This window comes from Curcuma longa, chromosome 7 (assembly GCF_044706935.1).
Source record: "Curcuma longa cultivar G26 ecotype Majalengka, Jawa Barat chromosome 7, ITB_CL_G26_1.1, whole genome shotgun sequence".
Lineage (NCBI taxonomy): Eukaryota > Viridiplantae > Streptophyta > Magnoliopsida > Zingiberales > Zingiberaceae > Curcuma > Curcuma longa.
This window is the reverse complement of record NC_133867.1, coordinates 8552292-8576360: the sequence shown is the minus strand read 5'-3', so window position 1 is coordinate 8576360 and position 24069 is coordinate 8552292. Positions and strand designations below refer to the sequence as shown.

Genomic DNA, 24069 nt, shown 5'->3' with positions numbered 1-24069 from the left:
GAAAAGAGAAAAGAGAGAGATGATTCTTTCCTTCACCAATCCTGATGAGTGTTAATATTCCTTTGCTCTCAAGTACATAAAAAAGCAAGTTCATGTCTGCACTCCTCTTGCATGGCATTATTAGCGTAAGTTCCACCTTTAATAATATGTTCAGTAATCAACACACTGATGGAATGGATTATGTTCTTTAATTTCCTCATTCTCATGGCAAAACTTTTTGAAATTTGACCGGTCTCTTTTGTAGATCATGGATCTGTGTTGGAACCTGTGAAAGAGTCACTTCCTCATCTCAGACTCTTTTTGTTCTCAACATCCCGTTGCTTTCCTTTTATTCAAGTGTAATAATACAGATTTGATAAGAGAAGTTATTCTTTAACTTAGAGAATTATTATATGTGTTTGACAAGAGTTTGAGTTAAGTTCATCAAGTGTTTCTAATGTGTGCTATCAATTATGCAGGGATTTAACTAAGTGTATATGGAGCTCATGGAATTCTTTTAGAGAAGGATGGTACGGAATATCTAAAAGAAATCCTATGATCTTGTTGTAATACAGTTGAATGCAATGCATAGCTTCTACCTAAAAGAAATCTTCTTTTAGATCTCTGACTGAAGAATTCTGTGTGAATCCATGAAGCTTTGGGAAGCATGCAACTTTTGTGGCATGTTGAGAAAGAAATCAGATTGAAGGAAAAGCTTTGAGGCACTGCAAAAGAAAAGCAAGCATGCAAAGCTTAAAGTTGTAACTTACTGATTCCAAAACATATAAATCCAAGCTCCAAATATCTTATGGCTGCTTGTAGAAAAAAAAAGAAATAAAAGTAGAAGAGCCAGTTGCTTTCTTTACTCGGTCTCATTGTCATCAGAAAACAATTGCTCTTCAGTATGTGCCCTCAGAACTACAAGTGGCAGATTTTTTCACTAAAGCACAAACTCGAGAGCAACATCGGCTTCATTTACTCAAACTCAATGTTTCAGAACCTCCACTTCCACCTTGAGTTTGAAGGGGGGTGTTAAAGCCCATATACATATTAGGGTTAAGGCCCATATTAATCCCAGTTATCTATATATAGTTGTATGTAACTATTGGATGGGTATTCTAAATCCTATTTCGTCACATTAATAACTTTATGAATGCTTGTAGAAGCTTTTGCAATTAGTGGATTTTTTTTTATGGCTTTCCCATGGTAATATTTTGTCTCATTGGTGGAAGAGAAATTTAATAACTTAGATAGGAAATTTATGTCCTATTTGTTTATTTGAGAGGATGGATTCAAAAGTTGAAAAAAAAATTCACTTTTCACTATTTATTTTATGAAAAAGAATGAATTATTTATGTTTTTCATCGTTCATTTATTATAAAATAATGGATAAAAGTTAAAAGAGTGCCATATATTTTTGGAATGATCAAGATGATGCTTTAATCAAAGATGTGGTGTAGCAATTATGAATCCGTAATTGCTATAATTGATTGTTATAACAGTTGCAATTAGGATTTTATAATTATTATAGCATGAATGATTATTTTTTTCGTAATTACTATAACACGACCTTGCTCATTTAATACTCATATTGTAGCAATTACAGTTTCGTAACTGTTACAACGCGTTCGACTAATTCGAGATTTAGATAAGAGATATACGTGGGATAGTAATGAGAATAACATCAGAGAATATTTGTGTCATTTGCAGGGTAGAATGTCCTTTTGATAAAAAAAATAAAAAAATGATGCTCCTTTGATGATTCAAAAAAAGAAAGACACTTGTTCCAGCCGGATGCCATGGATGATCAAGTCATCAGTCAATGAACAATCCGATATGTGTGATTTTCTAGCGGAGCTCGAGAGAGGGATGATGAGGACCTGAGATGCATTTCAACAAAAGGTGAGAATGGTGTTGGAGAGTCCTGACAGGCCACTTCGACGCTTAAGTTAGTATTCTGTGCAAGGAAAAAATGAAAATGCTAAAGAAGAAGAAAAAGAGTTCAGAAAGTCGAACTAGCCAACGAAGAAAAAGAAGAAGAGTTCTCTCCCTTGAGAAAACTTTGTTTGGGATTTATATAGTCGTTGAGAGGGCCTCCACATTTGCTAGAGCGGTATCATTATGTAAGTGTATGAGGAGACCAAATCTGACAGGTGTTGATCATTTCTGTTTTTTTTTCTGCATTATGTGTAGAAGAAAAGGGGATCCTAGGGGATAAGGTCTGACAACCCTGTAATCGCCCTGGTTATTCTGCGACAATCACTGAATATCCCTGCTTCCATTTGACGTTGAGAGACTTGGATGAGGGGTTGAATGACTGTGAGACTTGGATGAGTGACTGAATGGCCGAAAGGCTGAATGACAGAGCTGTTGAGCGGCAGAGTGGCCAAGCTGCCGAGCTGACAGAGCTGCTGAGCTGGCCGAGCTGTCGAGCTGTCGAGCTGCCAGCTGCCGAGCTGCTGAGTAGCCAAGCTGCCAACTGACAGAGCTGCTGAGCTGCTGAGTGGTAGAGTGAGTGAGATGCCGAGTGATAGAGATGTCGAGTTGGTCGAGCTGCTGAGTAGCCTAGCTGCTGAGTGACAGAGTTGCTGAGCTGGTCGAGTTACCGAGCTATTGAGTGGCAGAGTGATCGATCTACTAAGTGGCAGAGTGGCTGAGCTAACTGAGGTATGTACATATAGGTCTTCGAATAAGTTTTATTTTCTCTTGATTTTTAATTCAATAGATTAATTTAATTTTTAACTATATATATCACGTAGAAATAATAGGATTCCACTGCATCAACACTCTTTTGATTTTTATCTTAAAATAATAGACGGATGAATTTATGAATCTATTCAATATTTTTTTATCTGCTCAAAATTGAACAGAACGATTTTCCTTTCCGATCATGTCTCTTGTCTCTGTCCTCAATCACGTGAGCCACGATCAACCCTGCACAGTCGGCCCAAGGCCACGACGCTCTACACGACCGCCTCGCTTTAGATCCGACCACGGGCCGGGTCCAGGCTGGACCCGGCCCGGGTCAACGGGCCGGGTGGCCCATTGACCCAATTAGTCGGGCCGAACCGGAACCGGCCCGGCAGGTCGGACTGGTTCCGGTTCAATAAGTGTGAAATCGGCGGCCCGCCGGTTAACCGATGGATTGAACTGCCGATTAATCGGCGGATTGAACCGCCGATTCAAAAATTTAATTCCAGTCGACTGGATACGCCTCATCAGTCGACTGGATTTAACTCCAGTCGACTGATGAGAAAAGTCAGCCGGTTGGATTTTGAATTCTGATAAAAATCAGGTGTAATTTCAGCAATCAGTAGCTGTTTTCTTGGTTTGACTATATCAGTCGACTGGGATGGTAAATTCTCCGAAGTGCACTTTTTTTAATAAATTTTAAATTTTAAATTTTTTAATATAATAATCTCGAACCGTCGCAAACCGTGAACCGATGATTCTGAACCATGAACCGTAATTATTTTGGACGGTTAAGGTTAAGGGTCGACTTGCCATGAACCGTTGAATCGACGATTCCGAACTGTCAAACCGTCGGTTATGAACCATGATCGGATCTACCTCGCTTGACTGTGAGTAGTCCTGCACGGCCACCTCGAGCTAGTCACAAGCAACAGGCGACTTTGCAATGGCCTCACATGACTGCTGCCCATGCGATCGTCGTTGGACTTTGTCTGTTTTTTTCATCTTTCCTTCTCGTGTTTCTCTCTCTTTAGATTCTTTTCTCTTCCCTTTCTGTACAGAATTTTTTTCTTCTTTAATTTCTTTCCTTCCTCTATCCAGGCCTCAAAGTAAACACAACATTTTTTTTAATTTAAAACTCAAAATAACATCTTCATTTTAATTTAAGATTGAAAGAAAGTTTCACTCATGTTTTTTTTTCTTCAAATTTTGTACCATTCAACATGTCTAAATTTTAGAAAATTAAAATAGTAGTTTTTTAATCCATATCATTAAATGAGCACTTATTTTTTAAAATTATCAAAACAAGACTTCCCTCATTATTTTTTCTCTAAAATACCCCTATACAATTTACTTTGAAGTCAAAGTACTCCATCTGATTTTCTGTTTTTTAATATGCTAATTAGAAAAAAAAAAGTAAAATAAAAAAGGAAAAGAAAAGAAAGAATAGAAAATAGAATAGAAAATCTTAATAAAAATAAAGAATTTAATTGTTTTTTATTTTTTATTTTAATAGCTAATTATAAAAAAATAGGTAAAAAAGAAATCAGGACTAAGTATTCGATTAAAATATAATTAAACCAAACTAAATTAATCAAAAATTGAATAAATTAATTTTTTTTAAATCAACCGAACCGATCAAATTTTTCAATAAATTCTGAATAAATCGAATCGATATTTTATCGATTAATTCAGATTTCGACCGAATTAACAAATTTTTTTAAATATTAATAAAAATTTTACTAATTAATTAGAGATTTATAAATTTATTTACTTAAATTTTATAAATTATTTTTTAAATTTAATTAATTCAGTTTATTCAGTTGAATCGAATAAAAAATTTTAAAATCAAAATCAAATTGAATTAACTGAATCAACTAATTAAAAAAAAAATAATTAAAATTTTAAAATAACTAAATTAAATTTTTTAATTTGATGGATACAGTCGATTTATTTAATTTAATTGAATTTTTATTCGGCCCTAACGATAGGTGGGGTTCTTCTTCTTGTCGGATTTCAATTACGGATCCAGTGGATCCAAACAAACACGACGACTTCGACGCCATTAATTGTCACTGCAAGAGGACTCTTCTTCTTCTAGTCCAGGAGCAGTCGTGCGCGGGCAAGAGCGAAACCCTCGGCGGCGAGTGAGGATGGCGGCGCCCAATCTGAAGGCGGAAACGATTTCTCTCATGGACATGAGAGCGTCCATGGAGGCCGAGATGGACGCCCTCATCGAGACCCTCTGCGGCCCCTCCGGCCCTGGTCTATCCGGCAAACTCGTTGACTCCGAGGTCACCAACCCAATCCATAACATAACGCTTGCTGCCATCTTTGGCGTTTCCAAATTGTTATTTCTTTTTTCTGCTTGAAGAATCTCTTTAACCTTCTTAATGCAATCTGATTATCTCTCTCTCTTAACGTTGCTGTAGGGATTTCCGAGGACAGACATCGACGTTTCCGTTGTACGATCGCAACGCCGCCGGGTGGCTGGTATGCTGAAAATGGAAAATTAACAAATCTAGAATTAATAAATGGTTCACGGGGAATTAGTTCTCGAAATGTTTGTGTTCTGATTTATACTCCACCGAAGCTTAACTAGAAGCGTTGCGTTTGTGTTCTTAGCAAAACGTGGGGGTTATTTGTTTATCTATTCTCATCCTTAATGGATATATTTACTGATGCTCTTTCATTATGTGGCACATTCACCAGCTAAAGAAGATAGTAGTATATTGGAAAGTATTATTAGTTAAATATAATGCTTCTATACTTGAAACTGAGCCCTGGCATGTTGTAAGTCATTTGATTGTTTGAGTTTGTGTATTTTGGAGTTCTTGCAGCCAAATAAATCGTGAATTTTGCTACTTATCAGTGTGTGTGTGTGTGTGTATTCTCATCGATTATTTCTTTGGCTGAGTTAACAGGCTAGTTTTAAGGTTCCATAGCTCTTTAGTTGGATCTCCTTCTATCTTTATGTTAAATCTGCTTTTCTTTTGGGGTTTTCAGAGCTTCAAAATGATCACAAGGATATCTCAGGACAAATTGAGAAAAACCTGCAGGTGCTGCACTCACTAAAGTTAAATAAAGTCACTCCACTGCCACCAGAGAGTTCAGGTATGGTGATTAAATAAAATACATTTATTATGTAGTTGATAGGAGACATTAATTTTAGCACATGCTCTAATAGTAGCCTATATTCGCTGTACCGTTGTCGCATAATGATATTCACATGTATAGTTTTGTTATCTTTGTTTTCAGGCTTATTTGAAACCTTCATAGAAGTTATAACCACATATAGTTGGTATGCTTTTGAGTTGCTAAAAATGCTTGTGACACAATTGTACACTGTAGTCACAAAAATACAAGAGCATAAAATCAACAATAAATAACAATTTAACTTGAACAAATAGCCAAATAAATGTTATCCATATTTACAAAGTTTCACATTAATAAAGCAGTTCATGGCAAACATCAAAAACATAAAATGAAGTGTGTAGAAACCTAAATAACTAAAAAAGGAAAGTCCATAAATTGCAAGAATTTTGAACCAAGTGGTATCAAGTTTCAAAACACCATGAACATGTCTAATGAGTTAACACTTCTAGTACTCTCTGATTGATATGAAGATAATAATAGACTTGTCAATAGAAGCCAGTAGGAGAGGCCAAAAATAATAGAAGTAAGATAATGTAAGAGAAAAGCAATGTTAATGTTTGAATCTCTATCATGGAAATAATTGGAATCTTAATCATAATCACATTGTTAAGAGAGAGACTTTTAGGCCTTATGGCCTAGGCGACCCTCTTGGGTTGAGAGATTGGGGTTGAGAGATAGATATAGGTATGTCCATGAGATTATAGCATTTGAGTTTTTTTTCTCTTATATTATCTTCTCTAAATTTTTGCCTCTCAGAAACCTCTTTTATCAGTTTTTACTTATAAGCCTATTTTACATTTATCTTTAAATCAGTCTGCAGATGCTAAGTCAGTTTATTAGACATGCTATTCATATTTTTAGATGTTGTTACAACTCAGTTCGAAGTTCATACAATCTTTGCAATTTTCTTTTCTAGTTGTCTATATTTCTACACTCCTCATTTTATGTTTTCGATATTTGTCATGTTCTGCTTTATTTACTTGAAACTTTGTAAATATGGATAACATTTGTTTGGTTATTTTTTTGAGTTAAATTGTTATTATTTGTTTGTATGATGTTCTTGTATTATAGTGTACGGTTGTAGTTTGAGTATTGCCTACTGACTTAGAGGCATAACATTTGACCAACTCGAGGGATGTGTCAATGAAATTGTCCCTCATTGGGGCTATTCCTAACCATGGGAACGAGCACAATGGGGGCATGATAATTCTATTAGTATCAGAGAGATACACCATTTGACAAGGAAAAGACTTGACATCATCCTGCGAAAAGTGGAGCACACTTTTCTCATTGATACTACATTATTTCAAAAGTTTGCATGATTTGTGACTAAAATCAAATATCTCTGGAGTAATTTGGACACAATTCGCTAACCATATCTTTGGTTTTAATGCAGACCAAACTTCTTATGGAAATTTACCTCAAGGATCTCCTATGATAGAGGATCCTGTACTCCGGATACCTTTTGCTATTATTGATGAAATTGCGGATGACTCACCAGCTGCAGAAGATGGCTTACAACTTGGTGATGAGATTGTGAAATTTGGGAATGTCCAGATGGGTGATGAATTGCAATCAAGACTTTTGGTAGAAGCACAATCAAATCATGGCAATCCAATACATATGGACATAGTCAGGCAGGGTGTACTGATGCATGCTACTGTGACACCTAGAACATGGCGAGGTCATGGACTTCTGGGGTAGGCTTCTTTATCTTCTATTTCTTCATCTTAATACTTGAATGTTGGAATTTTTTTGCTCCTCGCCCCTCCTAACACTTGATGCTTACGATGATGGTAGTGCTAGCGAGGGTATACCTCAAAGTTTGGGCAAGTGTGTATCTAAAAGTTTGCTAATTGTACATTCCGAAGTTCTTAAGTTATGCATCTTCCAGTCCATCAAATGTGGAGAGTCTAGCATTCTTCAAGCATTTGTTTTCTTGAACCTCTAAACTTGATTATTACTTGGTTTAGGAACTCAATGTCAAGTAACCAGCAGGTCACATGTTTTTTTTTCATTGTTATAAGTTGCTTTAAGATGGTTGCCATGCATCTATATTTTCACTACTTAAGCTGGGCATATTAACTTGTTTCTTCTCTCAGTTATATTCTGAGTAACATACTCTTGGCAATCATTTATTGTTTCTGATTTATGTTTCTGTTTCCACATTCTTTAGTGATTGAACAGAAAATTAAAATTTCCAAGTTTATTTAGTCACATAAACTTGTGGAGTTAAGCATCTAGGAAGAAATTTTCACTGTAGCAGTTGGCGGCCATCGAGTGAGAACATGATCCTGTTTGTTCTATTTTTAACATGAAAATTGTTAAAATGAATGACTGGAATAATTCTCCAATATGTAAATTAGTTTCTAGAACAAAATGCATGATTGGTAACCTGAGTTAAACTAGATGCGGTTAGATCAACTTATAGCTAATAGTCTTGGATGTAGGTAAAGTCATCGACTAGTTCTAGGAGCAATGAGTGTCATATGCGCACTGTGAAAATTATCTGTGTACTGCAAATAGGAACTGATCCAAGTGCTCCAAGCTACCAATGGGAAGCCGACATATGCCTGATTGACCTGAGCAACAGAGTTGCAGAGATAGGCTAGATCCATTTGGGCTAGGCTCCTTGGTCATGGTACCCCATTATTAAGAATGTGCTCACTTTGAGGCCTATAAAAGAGGACTAGGGCAAAAAAGAATTTTTTTTCTCATTGCATAGGCTAGTCTATGTTTAGAATTGGCCTGATAAGTTTATGTTTAATTGACCTGATAAGTTTATGTTTAGAATTTGCCTAATAAATAGTAAGAACATGTCAGATTCCTATTAACTTTATTTTCTTGGCAGATTTTCCAAGATGGGTTTCAATATTTTCTGTAGTTCACCTTTCACATTAGTTTTGACCAAAGAGCACACCTTCTCTCACCTTCATATTTTAATTCCCGAAATACCCTTATTAAGTAGTTTTTGCTCTATTAACCATCATTGAATAATCTTAGTTTAAAAATTATTTGGAAGACAAGTCAACTTTAAATAAAAAACGACTTGCTATGTGTTTCTGAGAGCACAAGGAGTGTAAATTTGACCTTAAGTTTTTTTTCGCAAAGTTTTTAGTTTATGTTTTGACCAACATTGTTTGATGATCAAAATTGCTCCAATAACAAAATCAAAGATTAAAGACAGATTTGAATTCTTTGGGAGTTCATTTGGTCTGGTAAAACTAATTTTGAATCAATATAACTGGATAAGAACATTTTTGGGAGAAAAAAAGAGGAACTAAGAGAAGGTGAGGTGTGTTCTTTGGTAAAAGAAAATATGAAACACTTATAGAAAGAACTGGAACAGGAACACCTTTAAAAAATCTACCATTTATCTTTGTTCTTTTCCTTTTGCTTTTCGACTATGGAAAAGGTGTACATTTTGAATTTCATTGTCCAAACTGCATTTCCCTGATCATATATGTATTGGAGCAGTTAAACTTTGTATTTTCTTTTTTCAGTAGCGAGCAAAGAATAGCCGCTGTAGTTTATTTGATAGTCTAATTCATCATTTTCCCATTGTTAATGAATTTAAAGTATGTGACAGTGTTGCATTTTTGAATTGAGAAAGTCATGTTTCTTTTTGCAGTTGCCATTTTCGCCTCCTGTGATGCTGACGCCAGCATATCTGATGTATCGCAACATATGAGAAATTTCAGATCCGCTGTCACTTGCTTACTGTTGTCAACTTGAATACCTTCTGTAGTTGAAGTATCATAGATACTTATCTTCGAGTTCTCAGTTTGTCACTTTCTCAAATTCGACAAGATTGCTCAAGTCCCCTTTGTATCAGATCTTCTTGCTTCAATTTTTTGCAATAATCGTTTGTTCAGCTTTATATAATTGAGTACTTTATTATGCAATTGAGCTTGCTGGGAGACGTAATACTTCAGTTATCTTTTGGTCTCTATGTGATAATATATTTTGCTCAACATTTTTTCTTCACAGTTACCAACAACAGGATTTACAGCCGTGGAATGTGCTTAAACCTCTTTTATTTAATTACGAATAACAATGACGCTTATGTCTAATTTAAATTTGTCCAATTGTCAGCGTTTCAACAAGGATGCTCGCCTAAACAATGAAGCAATATATGTAAATGAGCTAAATCAAGTTAAACTTCATGGTGTTCAAGTTTGTTTGATAAGGTAATTGAGTCAAATTTAAAATAGATCAAGTCATTGAAATGGTTGTTCAAGTATGACTTAGTTTCTTTTTTGAGTTTGAATTTGGTTCAAGTTTGATTTGTGTAGATGTTATTGTTCAAACTTATTTGATTATTTAAAAATTTTATAGTTTTAAGCTTATTTAATTGATTATTAAGCTTGATAATATGAGTTTATTTGTTCATTTTGAAAGTTTCTTTATTGTTTACCTTGTTGATGAGAGTTTTATTGATAAATATGGTTCATAAGATTTGTTTGTGAACATTGTTCATCAATTTTATTTGTGAATTTTATGAACAATTCACAATCCTTGTTCATGAACATTAACGAATTAAGTACATGTATTCAAGCTTGTTCATTTAATTTAATAAGTTGTTAAACTTATTCATTTAGTTGACTTTATATGTATCGATCGAACACCAAATTTGTTCGTGAACGTTTGATTCATTAAATATATTGCAGAATAAAATTTCTTCCTCTACACATCAGTACATTGTGGTTGTGGTACTAAATCAGCAAGCCCCAACCATATTGGCCAACTGCAAAAATGTTATTGTCAACGAATTATATGTATAAATTTCTGCATATTATCTCACCAATTTTGATCTGGATCATTGCAGGAACTGTTAAATGGAAACAAGGAGAACTGATGGCCATTAGGTAGACTGTTTTGTTTTACTCCCTGATAAATTTAACAGTCAGTTATTTTCAATATAGGTATCAGATACAACTTTCTGAATTCAGCACCAAAGAATGATATCAGACTTGTTGCATGGTTGCATCATCAATCAAGGCGCCGGAGAAGATATTCCACTTCCACGAGCTTGGTCAAAGGTATGACCCAATTTCCATAAAGATGATAAACTACATTCGGATCGACCTTGTACTCGGGACGACTGCTCTCGTTTCTGCTTGTTACATTAGCTACAGTCACATCTTGCCCAAACACCTTGGCCTTCTCCTCCACCCTCCTCTTCACTGTTTCTTCTTGAATCTCAGATGTTAGCAATCTCATCAAAGCATCCCTATCCTGCACAAATATGGACGTCTCTGAATTTTTACTTTTTGCAAGAGGGAAAGAAGAAAAATGGAGAGAAATTGAGATGCTACTTTAGCTCTGATCGCACTGCTGTAATCATTTGGGGCATCTCTGAACTTGGCTTCTGCCACAAATCTTCCATAGTGGATCCTCCTTGAAAGTGCCTTCAAACATGCAGATAACTGAATGATTTCTTCTTTTCTGAAAATGACAAGCATTCATATAAAGCTATTTACCTGCAAGCACACAAGATCTGCAGCTGCTGTGAGAGCATATCTGCCATCATTTCCGTTTGAAGTGAATTGTGGAAGAAGTTGATTGAAATACATCTGCCATATGGCGTTGCTAACATTCACAGATGCAGCAGCAGGATACAACACCTGTGAGTGCATAATATGTGACTAAATTCTTCTTCTATATTTCTTAATTTCTTCGTATTTAGAAGGAAAAAATTGATGTTACCTTTGGATATTTGTAAGGAGGGACTAATGGCTGCACCAGATTGTTTGGGAAGAAGGGAATCTCCTCTGGGTTTTGGTATCTTCCTGCCTAAAATACGTTGAAATTTGAGGAAAATGGAGACAAAGTTACCTTAATCTATAATCCAAAGGAATAATGCAAGTCAACTCCTTACCCTGGCCTGTACTGCCTCTGTCTCCCTGACGAATAGGTCGACCAGGGAATGGTTGTGGAAGGGGAAGGCTGCTCCGGCCAAGTAAGAAGGATCATAAGCAGGAAAGTTGGAGGGGTATTTGGCCCTCTCTATGAGGCTGAACACAATGCTGTCTTCCTCCCTTGTCAAGAACTGTCTCACTGATGCGAGATCGAACTGGTTGTCCTTCTCCTCGAGTCGTCTACAGCTGCAGATGGAGGACAAGGCGAGGAAGGAGAAGACGTAGAGGAGAGGAAGAGAAGCCATGGACGTGAAGCTTGATTGCCAGGTAGAGGTTCTCAACTTCCCTCTCTCTTGTGTTGTTTATATACCTTTAACTTGCTTCCTTCTTTTTGTTTATATTTATATATCTTTAGCCTTTCATATTTTTAGCATTTCTTCCCATGAAATAGATTTTTTTTTTGGGTTGGAAATAACTAATTGCCAAACAAGATTGTCCTTTTTAAATTATTTCCTTTTTTCCCTTTTTTAGAAATTTTAAATTATTTTATTCTATTTTCCATCAAATTAAACTAATGTGGATTCCCATCTATATCATAACATTAATTGTCTTCCATGTTGATTCAGAGCAGATGAATTTGGGAGGATATTTCTAAGATATTGGTGAGAAAAATATAAATAAACAATGTAAATTTAATGATTTCAAAGGTTTGGTTTGGTTGGGAAAGAAAGAAATAGGAGGCGAGTCTTGATTCTCTTGGATTGTTCAGCAGATTCATAACCGTGTTTTTCTTTGACTTTGGGGCACTGTTGACTTTTGAATGTTAACAATTCCGCTAAGAGAATTATTTTCACAATTATGTATCTGAGAAATAGCACAGTTGACTTTTGGATTTATGATTTGCCCTTTTTTATATGGCCGAGCATTCATGGAATGATTGTTATCCTCTTCAAACTCTTTGACTCTTGACCGCATTACCCTCGCTACCTCCCTCCCCGTTTATTGCATGCCACTTGAGGGTGACTTTTCTATTTTGCAAGTCTCGTCCATTGTATCGTAATTGAAATTCGAATCGTGAATATTTGATCGCAATCTGTGTGAACATCTTACTTCGCTGCTGCTGCATCGATCACCTCAGGGGATAGTCCGAGGCTAATTGAGATTTAGTATTATTTTTTCTCTTTTGCAAGTAAGTGGCATTGTATCATACTTGGAACTCCACCATGAATATGGTTATCTCATCCTGTCTCATCGCAAGTCGTTTGTGAGCTGTTATCTGTGGGGGAAAAGTCAAAACCAAAAAGTAAACGATAAATTGTCAACTCAATTCATATCTTTGACTAAGGCATTTGTGAGTGGGATACGAATTCAACAAACCACAGGCCATTCACATGTTTCACAAGTTTGATTTCTCTGAACCGGGTGGCTCATTTTAAGTTGTGTTGTGGGGTTGCTTTCCAATAAAATACCGGACAAAAAAATATATATAGAGTAATGATAGACCAGTATAAAATTTCAACATGACACACACCTTGTGTGTACAAGTATATATATACCTTGTACACTCCTCATGTGTGATAGTTATGAGTGATTAAGTGCGCATCGAGTGCATCCAAATTCACTTCAGACATTCAAAAGTAAATTCGGACGTTTGGATGCGCACTTATTGTCGCATACGGAGATGTATATATATGTTAGTTGTACTAAGGATTTGTGTATGATGAGTAATTTTGACAAACAAGTCAAATTTGGTAAGTGAATCAAATATTTATAAATTTGATGTTCCAATAGATGAAACTTTGATATGCTTGTTTAATATGCAAAAGGTCAATTAAATTATTTTTTTAAAAAATATTAAATTAAATAAATACAATTATAAAATATTTGTACGCGCCCGACTCCTTCTCAATCGCGACATTTTCTCCTCCGAAACCTAGCCACGAACCTTCTCCCCTCTCCGCCGCCGCTAGTCCTGCCACTGCACAGCCCGCCGCCGCCCTCTGCTCGAAGCCGCCGCCGCTTGTCCTGCCGCTGCACAGCCGCCGTCGCTCTGCCCCTCCTCTGCCCGACGCTGCCGCCTACTTTTGCCGTGACGCCTCTGCTGTGCAGCTACGCCGCAGCCGACGCTGGGACGTTGCCATTTTCTTCCACGACGCCATTCCTTGTTTTCTCGTGAAAGCACAGAACACTGCCTGCCTTCACCCCGATTTCACACCTGTTAGTTTTCCTGATCCCTGCCCTTTTCGTGGTTTTGATAGGTTAGGGTTTTATTTGGTATGGGTGAGTTAGGAAATAGTAACATCTTCCTTCCTTATCTTGATCTGTGGAATCTGGGATTTTAATTTTGGGTTGTTTAACCGTCCTAGCCTTAGAAAATAAAATTTGTAGGATGGTTATAGAGATGGGTAATTGGATAAAAAGTAGCAAGGAAGGGAATAAAGGGTTGTTTGTTAGTGGTGTGAATTAAGTTTTATAGCTACGTTATGTAGAAAGAATAATAATAATATGCTGCTATAACTTAGTGGTAAAACATTAAAATAGGGAAATAAGTTTATTAAAAAGTAAACCATTGGAGGGTTAAATAACTTCGTTTCATGTGATATATATGTGGGTGATTAAAAAGGATTATTAGTAATTTAGTAATATGAGTAAGTGTGGAATAGGGTTAATTTGAGGGGTTAAATTAACTTTAGAAGTTAATTAGAGTTTAATTGAATTAGATTAACTTTAGAATCAATTAGGATTTTCCTTGATGGAAATTAATATAATTTAGTAGTGTTGTATTTCACACTTGATTGGTACGGAGAGTTTTATTGCGACTATTCATCAATCAAGTAGGGTACCTTCTATCCTTGGACTCTTAATCTTCCCTGTGCATGAATAAATAAATATTAAATTGATATATGTATATTTATATGTGTATAATTGTTTTAAAAAAAGGGATTAAAATGATCTTTAAAATATTGAAATAGGGTTAAAATAATTAAATTATTAAAGGGTAAATAATTTTTATTTTCTGTTCGCACATGGGTTCATCTGGGGGATTTAAAATGGGAAAAGGTGTATTTTCAAAATTCAAATAGATATTCTCATTTACTCTGCTATTGATACCTGTCTTTTTATACTGCTTGACCTTTTATTTCTTATGTTGTTGATATTACATCTGGTTGATACTTATCCTTACCTGCAAACTTGATTGTGATACCTAAATAAATGAATAATATTTAATTTGGTTGAGTTGGTCGTTTAGACCAAATCATGAAGATACATATTGAGAATGTAACAATGATGATAATTAATGAAAAAGATATAACATGAAATGAGATAAAGAAATTGATAAATATTGAAAGGTGTTAACTATGAGCCTAGTTTTTATACCAGAGTTATATACCAGAGTACTGGACCGTACACCAAGGAGTGGTGCGAGACGTAGTCCTCGGTCCAGAGCACTTGACCGCCCACATATCGTTGTGGTAGTGCGGAGGCCGCGGTCAAGTGTTTATTCTGTCTTCCACCGATGAGGGCTAGAGAGAAAGCCCGTACGTTAGATAACGTATGCGACGATATATTCTGAAGAGGCGATGTTAGCCTAGATTATGAGATTTTATTGTTTTTCTACTCTGATGATATTGGCTCCTGTTATATTGCTTATACACCTGTTGACACTGATTATAGAAACTAATTATTCATGATGAGATTATACTGATGATAATGAGATATGACATGATTAAACAATCAAGATTGAGAAGCTATCATAAGTCATGATAATTAAGTTGAGATATGAAATTAACATATGAACTGTTACTTGATTTTAAATCCAGTGATAATTGAAGATAGTGATACAGATATATAGATATATACACCTATTATGTATAAATGGAGAACTTTAAGAAGATCTTAAAATGACATTGAGAATTGTGATCTACTCTATCTCCTTGGCTTCGTAAATAAGATTAAATTCATGCACATCTTTTCTGATTACCCACTTAGCCTTTGGCTAACTCTCTACATTCTTTGATTTTTAGTTGCAGGCACAGGTTAGTAGATAAGGACATCGGAGCTTGGAGTTCTGCCGGACTGCTCCCATCTCACCGCAAGGCGAAATCGGTTTTCTTTCGTATGTTTTGATTTGGATTTTAATTGGTTGTGTGGTTTATGGAATTATCTATGGATTTTATGATAAATTTTATTGTAGTGTTTTGGTATTGTCGTTGATGCATATGTTGGTAGTACTAGGCGTGTGGGCCATCTTGGCTTTTGTTCATTTGTGTAAATCTATATTTTGTTGTATGGATAGGTCCCCGGGGTCTTATATTCATGTTCGTATTCAGGGAATTGTCATGGATACTGGGGAGGTGCTGTCGAAATTTTTTGGACGGCCTCCCGGGTCGTGACATATATAATATCCATTAATAAAATTTGTAAAGTAGATTATGTTTACTTATAAAGTTACTTGTCAAATTTATAAATAGCTAAATAAAATTTTAAAATAAATAAATTTACAATATTAAATTTATTGATCAATCAAATAAATATAAAAATAATTAAATAATAAAATAAATTTAAGAATTCAATAAAATTTAAAAAAATCAAACTCAAATTTAAATTAAAAAAGTAAATTAAATTTAAATAAATTTTTAAAAAGTGCAGGATAACAATTCCATATATCTTATGAGTGATTAATTTTTTATATTTTAAAAATTTTTGTATGCTTAATGTTATCATTCAATTCTTAAATTTTAAAAAATATATATTAATTTTTATGACGGAATAAATTAAATCAAATGGATAAATTTAGTTTGGGTTTGGTTAAAATTATTTGATTTGTTTGGACCGGGTTAATTTATTCAAATAGAATTAGGGAAGTAATTGAGGAATTAAGGAACCCTTTTCCTCTTCTTCCGCTTTCCTCTTCCTCCCTGGGCAAACGGGCCGCGGCTGACTCTTCCTCCGCTCGCTCATCATCGCCGGTCCGACGCCTTTCTTCTTCCTCTGTGCGACGCCGGCCATCCCAAACGGGCAGCCTCCTCCACCAGCCGCCCTACCTCCTGAAGGCAGCCCTCTCCTCTTCTCTTTTTGCCGACCAGTGCTCACCGTGCTGTCGCCGTCGCTTCTCGAGATAGGAGGACAGGGGCTACTGACTTCCCCTTCGCTCTCCCTCCCGATCTCCTCTTCCATTCACGTCACCGCACCTTCTCCTCTTTTCTTCTTCGTAATCAGTATATTGAGGGTTTCCTTCACTCCGTGGCAGCAGCACATCTTCGCCCCTTCGTGCACGGTGAGTGTTGCAGTGGTAACTCACTTGCTCTCTTTGCTTTGATTATGCATAATGAGTTGCTGCCTCTTTTGACTAAGATCTAGTTGCTTTGGTCGCGAACAAACATTGAGCCTTACTTTTTTTTTTCCCTTCCCTCACAATGGGCTTATGGAGATATACATTCTATACTGCTGCAATTTTTTGGGATATTGTACGTTCCATATTGAGATAAGAATTTTCTTTTCCAGCTGGCAAGATCTTGACAGATTCAGTTATTGGAAAACTCCGATTTTACAGTTATGTATTGAATCAACATGACCGAGATCTTTGAGTGCACTGCTCACAGTATTACGTTCACCAACCTGGTTATAAATTAGTTCAGGCCTTAGCAGTAACGATAGGCAATGTGGAATTTAACTCGACAATGTGTCTATTATTATTATTAAAGCAATAGGCATGAATCTCCTTTTATTCAACTTTTTATGCTTTCTGTATTCATTTATGCAAGGTCCGTTTGGATTTGATGCAATGACATTCGATGGCTCAGAGGTTCATACCAGGTTTCAGCATCTCCTTGTGCAACTCCAAATTGAGGCTGGAGTCCTTGATCGAATTGTCCACAGAAACAAGAACCAACATCGACATGGCTCTTACTTTCAATATCTCTTAAAGGTCCTAGTGGTTTTTTTGTCTCCATTTATTTCGTGTTTTATTTTGTTCTCTTTTTTTATTTCTGACTGATACTTCTTGCTAATAGGTGAGAAGAGACCTGAATCTTCTTCATTCTACAGAGTTAGGGCGAATACTGAAAATGCTCTTTCCCATTATTGATGGGAAAAAACCTGCTCGAACGGCGATTGTCCCCGCACGGTATCTGTGCTTTTTAATATATATTTTTTCTTGGTGACATTGTGAACTTTTTAATTTTGAAACGTATAGTTGCTATTGGTTTTTATCCCTTGGAGTGTATATGAGCAAGCCATTGAAGGAGCCAGCTATTATTATAATGTAATCTACAACAGCCATTTTTTAACCAAAATGTGTCTTTTTTGTGATATGCCAAAATATTTCCTTAAAATTTTTCAGCAATTTGTACTCTTGTGGTAGATGCTTTTAGAAACTTAACGAATGACATCAAGATATACAATCGGCTTATGGTAGCTGAGGCATTAAAATAAGATCTTTATATGGAATCTTTGCACACTGATGGAAAAAAGAAACCACATCTTCCTGTTATTTGGTCTTTTTACCATTTCGATCATATGATCTTCTCTTTTATTACATCTAATTATCTTAGACTGGTAATGACTTGGACAATTGAGTATGAAATTGAGCGAGAGGAATTTTGCAGAGTTACATCTAGATGATGTAGGTGCATTTATTGTTTGTTATCCTTCCTTATTCATTTAAGACCTTGGTAAAGGTAGAACAATTATTATTTTGAGATGTTAACCAGTAAGACTTAGCAACATCATTATTTTTTCAGCAAATTATATTACATGTGTAAAAGGAAAATTGTCAGAACCATTATTTCTCCTTATCATAAGAAAAAACTTTTCAAATTTCTGTCATATATCATTCCTGATGGAAAAAATAGTATCACTTTTAAACAAGCATTAACAAGAAAGTGAAAGGTATACCTTTGGCACAAACTTTTGATACTTGGTTTTGCATGCCCTAGTTTTTTAGTTATGTTGCAATACATTTTGGAAATTGACAATTGTCACAATAAGAAATTATTAAGAATGCACATGTTGACAACAATTGTATGATTTATGACACAATTCATATATTGTTTATGTTCAAATACATGCATGCCTCCATCTTTAAGAATAAAGATACTGCAGCTAAATATGTTATGATTTTTTTTCTTTTCAGTTTAAAGTCAAACAGCATTGGCCCAAATCACAATTTGAAAAATCGTCTATTAGGTTGTGCACGTTTATTATCTCAGGCATGTGCACACTTTGTTCTCTATCTTAATTTTTGTCTTACTATATTCATATGTTATTCTGCTTCTGCAAACTTATGCATCATTGCGCTTTGTTAACTAGATAGTGGCATTTGATAAACAATTTATATATCCCGCAAATTTGTAATACATAGCCTCTCGTAGTTTTGTATTCCGAAATTTGTATATATTGAGCCTTCTTGATTTTGTTGTGTTTGTTGACTCTTGAGTATCTTATCAATTTCACTTATTTACTTTTATGTAAATCTTAATTGGAAACAATATAAGATATACTCTTTAGCTAAGTTCACATAGACAAAGGGACTTGGATTTATATCTTTTTTCTGTGTATTATGTATACATGAATAGTTATCTTGATTTCTGTTAGACATGGTGTGCAAAGTGTCCTGCTTCCAGCCAGTTACTGTGCTTACACATTTTATGTGCAAGCATGTTAAAAATGTTCTCATAGTTGAGATACAATTTGTAAATTTTACATATTTAGTGTCTTTATCTGTTAATCTGACTTGTTTTGTTTATATCTTCTACAGATGACAGAACCAATACTCAAGGCAGCAATGTATCCTCAATTTTGTATTTTTATTTATTTATTTGAAGAACTCAATGCACCTCAACTGTTTTTTTTTGTTGGTTTGTATAGTGAACAGACACACTCTCTTTTTATGTTTGTATAATAAAGATTTGTTTCATCTGATTGGCCTCTCACTACATCAGTTTTCTCTGTTGTCATGGTTCCTGATTCTATCACATTGCTGACAAATAGTCATATTCAATATGTCTAGTTAGTGGTTTGCTAGCTTTATCTCCATATTTACGAGTAACAATTTCTAAAGTTCCACTATCTTGTTTGCCCTCCAAACCTTTTGTGATCCTTGATTCTTTATATCTTATAGATATTTCTTGCTCGTTCCTATCAAATCATATTTTTCCAATATTGTCCTTGTTTAATAGCATATAAAGACTTTTGCAGTAGTGTAAAGCTTACTTAAATAATGAAACAAATATGTAATATTTGATGAAACTAATCATCTCCACTCAGTAATATTTGATGATCCAGATGAACAATATTAGATATTCCTTTACTTTTTATGCAGTCAGATATCCTTATTGCTTGCTAAATCATTTTTCTCGGGATTTTGTATCACTGTAATGGCTTTGCTTGCGCGTCTCAGGGTTCTTGTTCAGCAGGTATTACTCGTCAAACAAATTATCATTTTAGTTTTTTGTGAAATTATGATCTCTCTTCTTAGAAATTGAATGATATGAGCAGATGAATTGTGCCAAATGTTATCTGCAGATAAAAAAGGCATTCAGCTTTTTTTTTTTCTTTCATGTATATATACACATATAAAGGGGAGCCTTGGTGCAATGGCAAAGTTGTTGTTGTGTGACTTGTAGGTCGCGGGTTCGAGTCTCAGAAATAGTCTTTTGTAAACTATGTACAATAAACCCTTTTTCGGGATCCTGCATTGATGGGAACTTTGTGCACCGGACTGCCCTTTATGTATGTACACACATATTTATATATATACACCACACATGAGCTATGCAGCAGGTTGAGTACATATTGCTTGAAAAGAGTTAAGCATTAGACTAGCAAGGCTTATGCTTATATTGTGAGGCATTGGGAAAAAAATAATATTTCAAAAAGTGTATGCAGGCAATATGTAGTCACTTCATAGCAAATATATAGAAACCCAGAGACAAATGGAAGGGCATATGTGGTCAATATTCATAATTATTAAGTATATTTGTTGAAAAAAATGACTCACATATGCTCAATAAAATATATTAATAATAATCATCAAGCTATATATGTCCTAACTAAGCTAATGTTGGGTACGTGGATCTTATTTCTACATTGAGTTATATTTAAGGTTGTATCACTGGTAATATTATAATCAATTATGTTTTTTTTACATTGACTAAGCTTTGGTCTTTCTATGTTTTACACCTTCCATTCTAATTAGCTCTCTTAAATATAAAATCTATTGGTTCTCTTTGAACATTTTCACACCATCTCAATTATTACTTCGCATTTTATTACCTATTGATCTAATTGTTCTTAGATATTAGTGTATTTTATCATTTTATCCTTTCTATCAACTCCACACATCCATCTATGTATTGTCATCTCTGTTTTATTTTATACATTCTGCTTTCTAACAATCCTACTCATACACTATGATATATAAAGTATAATCAACCAATTCATAGACTTATGACACTTTCCTTTTAGCCTGAGAGGCTGGCAGATGATTGATGGTAACACAAGATTCTTAAAGTGCCCCATTATTCAACCCTCCATTGTTTTATCTTATTCATGATTGGTTCATCAGTATCATGTTGAATAATAGATCTAAGATGTTTTAAATTCTACCTTTCAGGAATTTCAGAAAAACAATATTAATCTACAAAAAATCAATATTAACTTGATCGTGACTGGGTTAATGATCCTTATCCTGCTTAATTCTTATGTGCCAAAAGTGGACGCTATATTGTTTGTAACCACATAAACTTATGGCATTATAAATGGTTTTTGAGTTGATTTTTCAGAAGAATGACTGCAAAAAATGATTTAGTAACTGGCTGGACATTTGCATTTCTTATAATGTTACTATTTCTCATAGCCTATTCTTGTGCCCTTTTGACAGATGCTACAAGACGTGGTTATGGTTTTCAACAAGGTTTCACTTCTCACTACTGAAAAACAATCTATAAAACTATCTCAAGATGGTGTAGAGGTCTGTTTCTTGTCTCATTAAGTTTTGACTAATTCATGGCTGATCAGTGTATCTGTCTATATTTTGTTTCTTGCTATGATTTTAGCAATTCTCAAAATGAAGAGTTATTATCGTGTGAACGTCGTTGGGCAAGGAACAATGGCTTAAGTTCTTGCCATTTCAAGCTAATGCAGGTTTACAGGGAATTCCACCGTACGGAACATAAAAGGCTTGTTTTGGAATGTGTTTGGAAAGGAGATAAATACCTCTTGCTTGAGAGGACAGAAAGTAAGGAGGATGAAACCGGAGATGATATACAAGCTACTCCATCCTCCACTACAACTATTCAGTACAAAACATTAGAACTTTTTGATGAAGGTACCTTCTTTGCTCTGAAGTACAAAACATTAGGACATTTTACCGAAAAAACGTCCTTCATAATTAGTATTCATTAAAATGTACCAAAAGATGCCCTAGGTTTAGCTGTGATTTTTTTCTTCCAAAAATGGTGTAAGCTTGCTTTGTGAAATCACAGATTTATCCTATGTCTAACTTTGAGATATGTCAAGTTGAACATTTTAGAATTTTTAGGGATCAAAAAAAAAGAATTTTTTGATCTCAAATCTTGCTGCAAGATAATTTATAAGCTTATTTACAAATCAATTTGTACTAAATTTAGTTTTGAAACACCCTAAGTTAAACATTTGAAGTCCCTAAATGCCTAAGAGTGTTGTATTGTATTGTCTTCTTTTCATAAATTGATCTACTTTCATTCTTTCATTACTCGCAATGGTACCGTGTTATGTCAGTCTTCTTCGATAACTGCTTCACCATGAATTTGTTGTGAATTTTCAGAAGAAGAAGAAACCTCGTGTCCACCGACAGAAGCAACTAATTCATCCAGAGCCCAAGTGGAAGACGGTGAAGTCCCAGGAGAGAAAAAGTTTAGTGCAACTACTGAGGCAGCAGTAGGGAATGTGCCTGTGGAACCCCAAACTCGATCGAGAAGGAAGGTGGCCTTTGTTTCAGTGAAAAGGCCTGCTGCTGCTTCTAACACAAACGAACCTGTCAAAATTCCAAAACTTGACTTGGTTTCAAACAATTCCCTGCAAACTGACGATCCATTTTTAGATCTACTCTTTTCTGGAATAAACAGCTCTTGTGCTGCTACAAACAAGTGATCGTATAAACCTACCGACTGAGTTTATACCTTTGGTTGGGCTACAATTTGGGGCATAATGAAAGAGGGAAAGATCGATCTCGCTAGAATTTCTAGCGCTGGCATCGACTGTCATGTCCTGACTTAAGGATTTAAATTGGATTTTCTTTCAAAGCTCGCCGCTCTTCCATGAGCTTCTTACACACTTGGATTGCCAAGTGTCTTAGAATCTTGCCTTTCTTCTGTTGGTGTTGAAAATGTTATATGGAATTTATATTTTGATATATGATTAAGTTTAAAATAAAATTTATTTATGATCTTAACAACAAGGTTATTAAGTTTATAGGTGTAGATATAAATATAAAGATCTAATTGGAAATTAAGTAATATTAAATCCTAATGGGGTTAAGCAGCGATGGAAGATATGATTGAAAACCAAACGATCGAAGAAAAAGAAAGTCAATTAGGAGCTAAGATCTTAACAATAGAAGTCTAAGTAATCAATTGAGAACTGAACATATAGCAAATGTTAAAATCTTGAGGTACTAGGTAAAGTTCTCAGCTACTTAGATAAGAGCGGCAGTGGAAGTCCAAGTGGATCAACGGATGGACAAAAATAGTTGATGAACTTAGATCTATGTTCTTATATGTTCAGGAAGTACATGTTCTTAAATAACAATTCGATTTACCACATTGAGAGCAATAAAATTTTAATCATAAAAGACTTTTTAATCTATTTAAAAAAATTAAAAAAATAATCTATTGTTATAATAACAATCAATTAAAATTATGGTATGATCACAATAATAAATTCAATCGATTATAGCAATCGATTAAAATTATTTTTATGGAGAGAAAATCGAAATAGGATATGTGATTTTTTATTTTTACGGAAGATTAAAATAGTAGCTTACGTTTTAAGCATTTCTTTCGGTAAATGGCCGAAGAATAAAACATTATATACAAAACTGCATCTGTCATCGTAATAATTGCAAGAATAAAAAAAATTACTTTTTTTATTTTTATTTTTATCTTCGTTGCCTAACCGTCTCTCTCCGCTGCACAACTAGAGTTTTCTCCGTGACAAAATCCTTAATTCGCCCTCTCGCCTTTCGCTCTTGCCACCTTCCGCCGGACACCCTCTCACCTGTCGCCCTCGCCGTCAGACGCCATCTCGCCCTCTCGGCCATCTCATCTTCAGATTTCCATCCACCGCCAGCCGTTAAATCTTCTATTAAGAAATGCTCCATATATAGTATTATCATTGCTTT

The 24069-nt window shown here is 35.0% G+C and overlaps 2 protein-coding genes and 1 pseudogene across 3 annotated transcripts; 2 read left to right on the top strand and 1 right to left on the bottom strand.

Annotated features, from left to right (window-relative positions):
- The first annotated feature begins 4735 nt into the window (after positions 1–4735).
- Positions 4736–9711, top strand: LOC141832150 (uncharacterized). Its single transcript, XM_074719637.1, has 5 exons — positions 4736–4964; positions 5103–5163; positions 5677–5784; positions 7223–7526; positions 9458–9711. Exons 1-5 carry the CDS (start codon positions 4824–4826, stop codon positions 9477–9479), a joined length of 636 nt encoding a protein of 211 aa, XP_074575738.1. The 5' UTR covers positions 4736–4823; the 3' UTR covers positions 9480–9711.
- A 1025-nt stretch (positions 9712–10736) lies between these two features.
- Positions 10737–11992, bottom strand: LOC141832302 (chorismate mutase 2, cytosolic-like; annotated as a pseudogene).
- A 4832-nt stretch (positions 11993–16824) lies between these two features.
- On the top strand, positions 16825–23043 carry LOC141832272 (uncharacterized). Of its 2 annotated transcripts, none has more exons than XM_074719768.1 (9): positions 16825–16965; positions 17453–17616; positions 17702–17814; positions 18823–18898; positions 19447–19475; positions 20011–20104; positions 21571–21660; positions 21834–22017; positions 22498–23043. In XM_074719768.1, the coding sequence occupies exons 2-9, from the start codon at positions 17473–17475 to the stop codon at positions 22818–22820; spliced, it is 1053 nt and encodes a 350-aa protein (XP_074575869.1). In that variant the 5' UTR covers positions 16825–16965; positions 17453–17472; the 3' UTR covers positions 22821–23043. The 2 variants fall into 2 exon arrangements, with proteins under 2 accessions (XP_074575869.1, XP_074575868.1); XM_074719767.1 differs by having other exon boundaries at positions 22495–23043.
- Positions 23044–24069: the final 1026 nt, after the last annotated feature.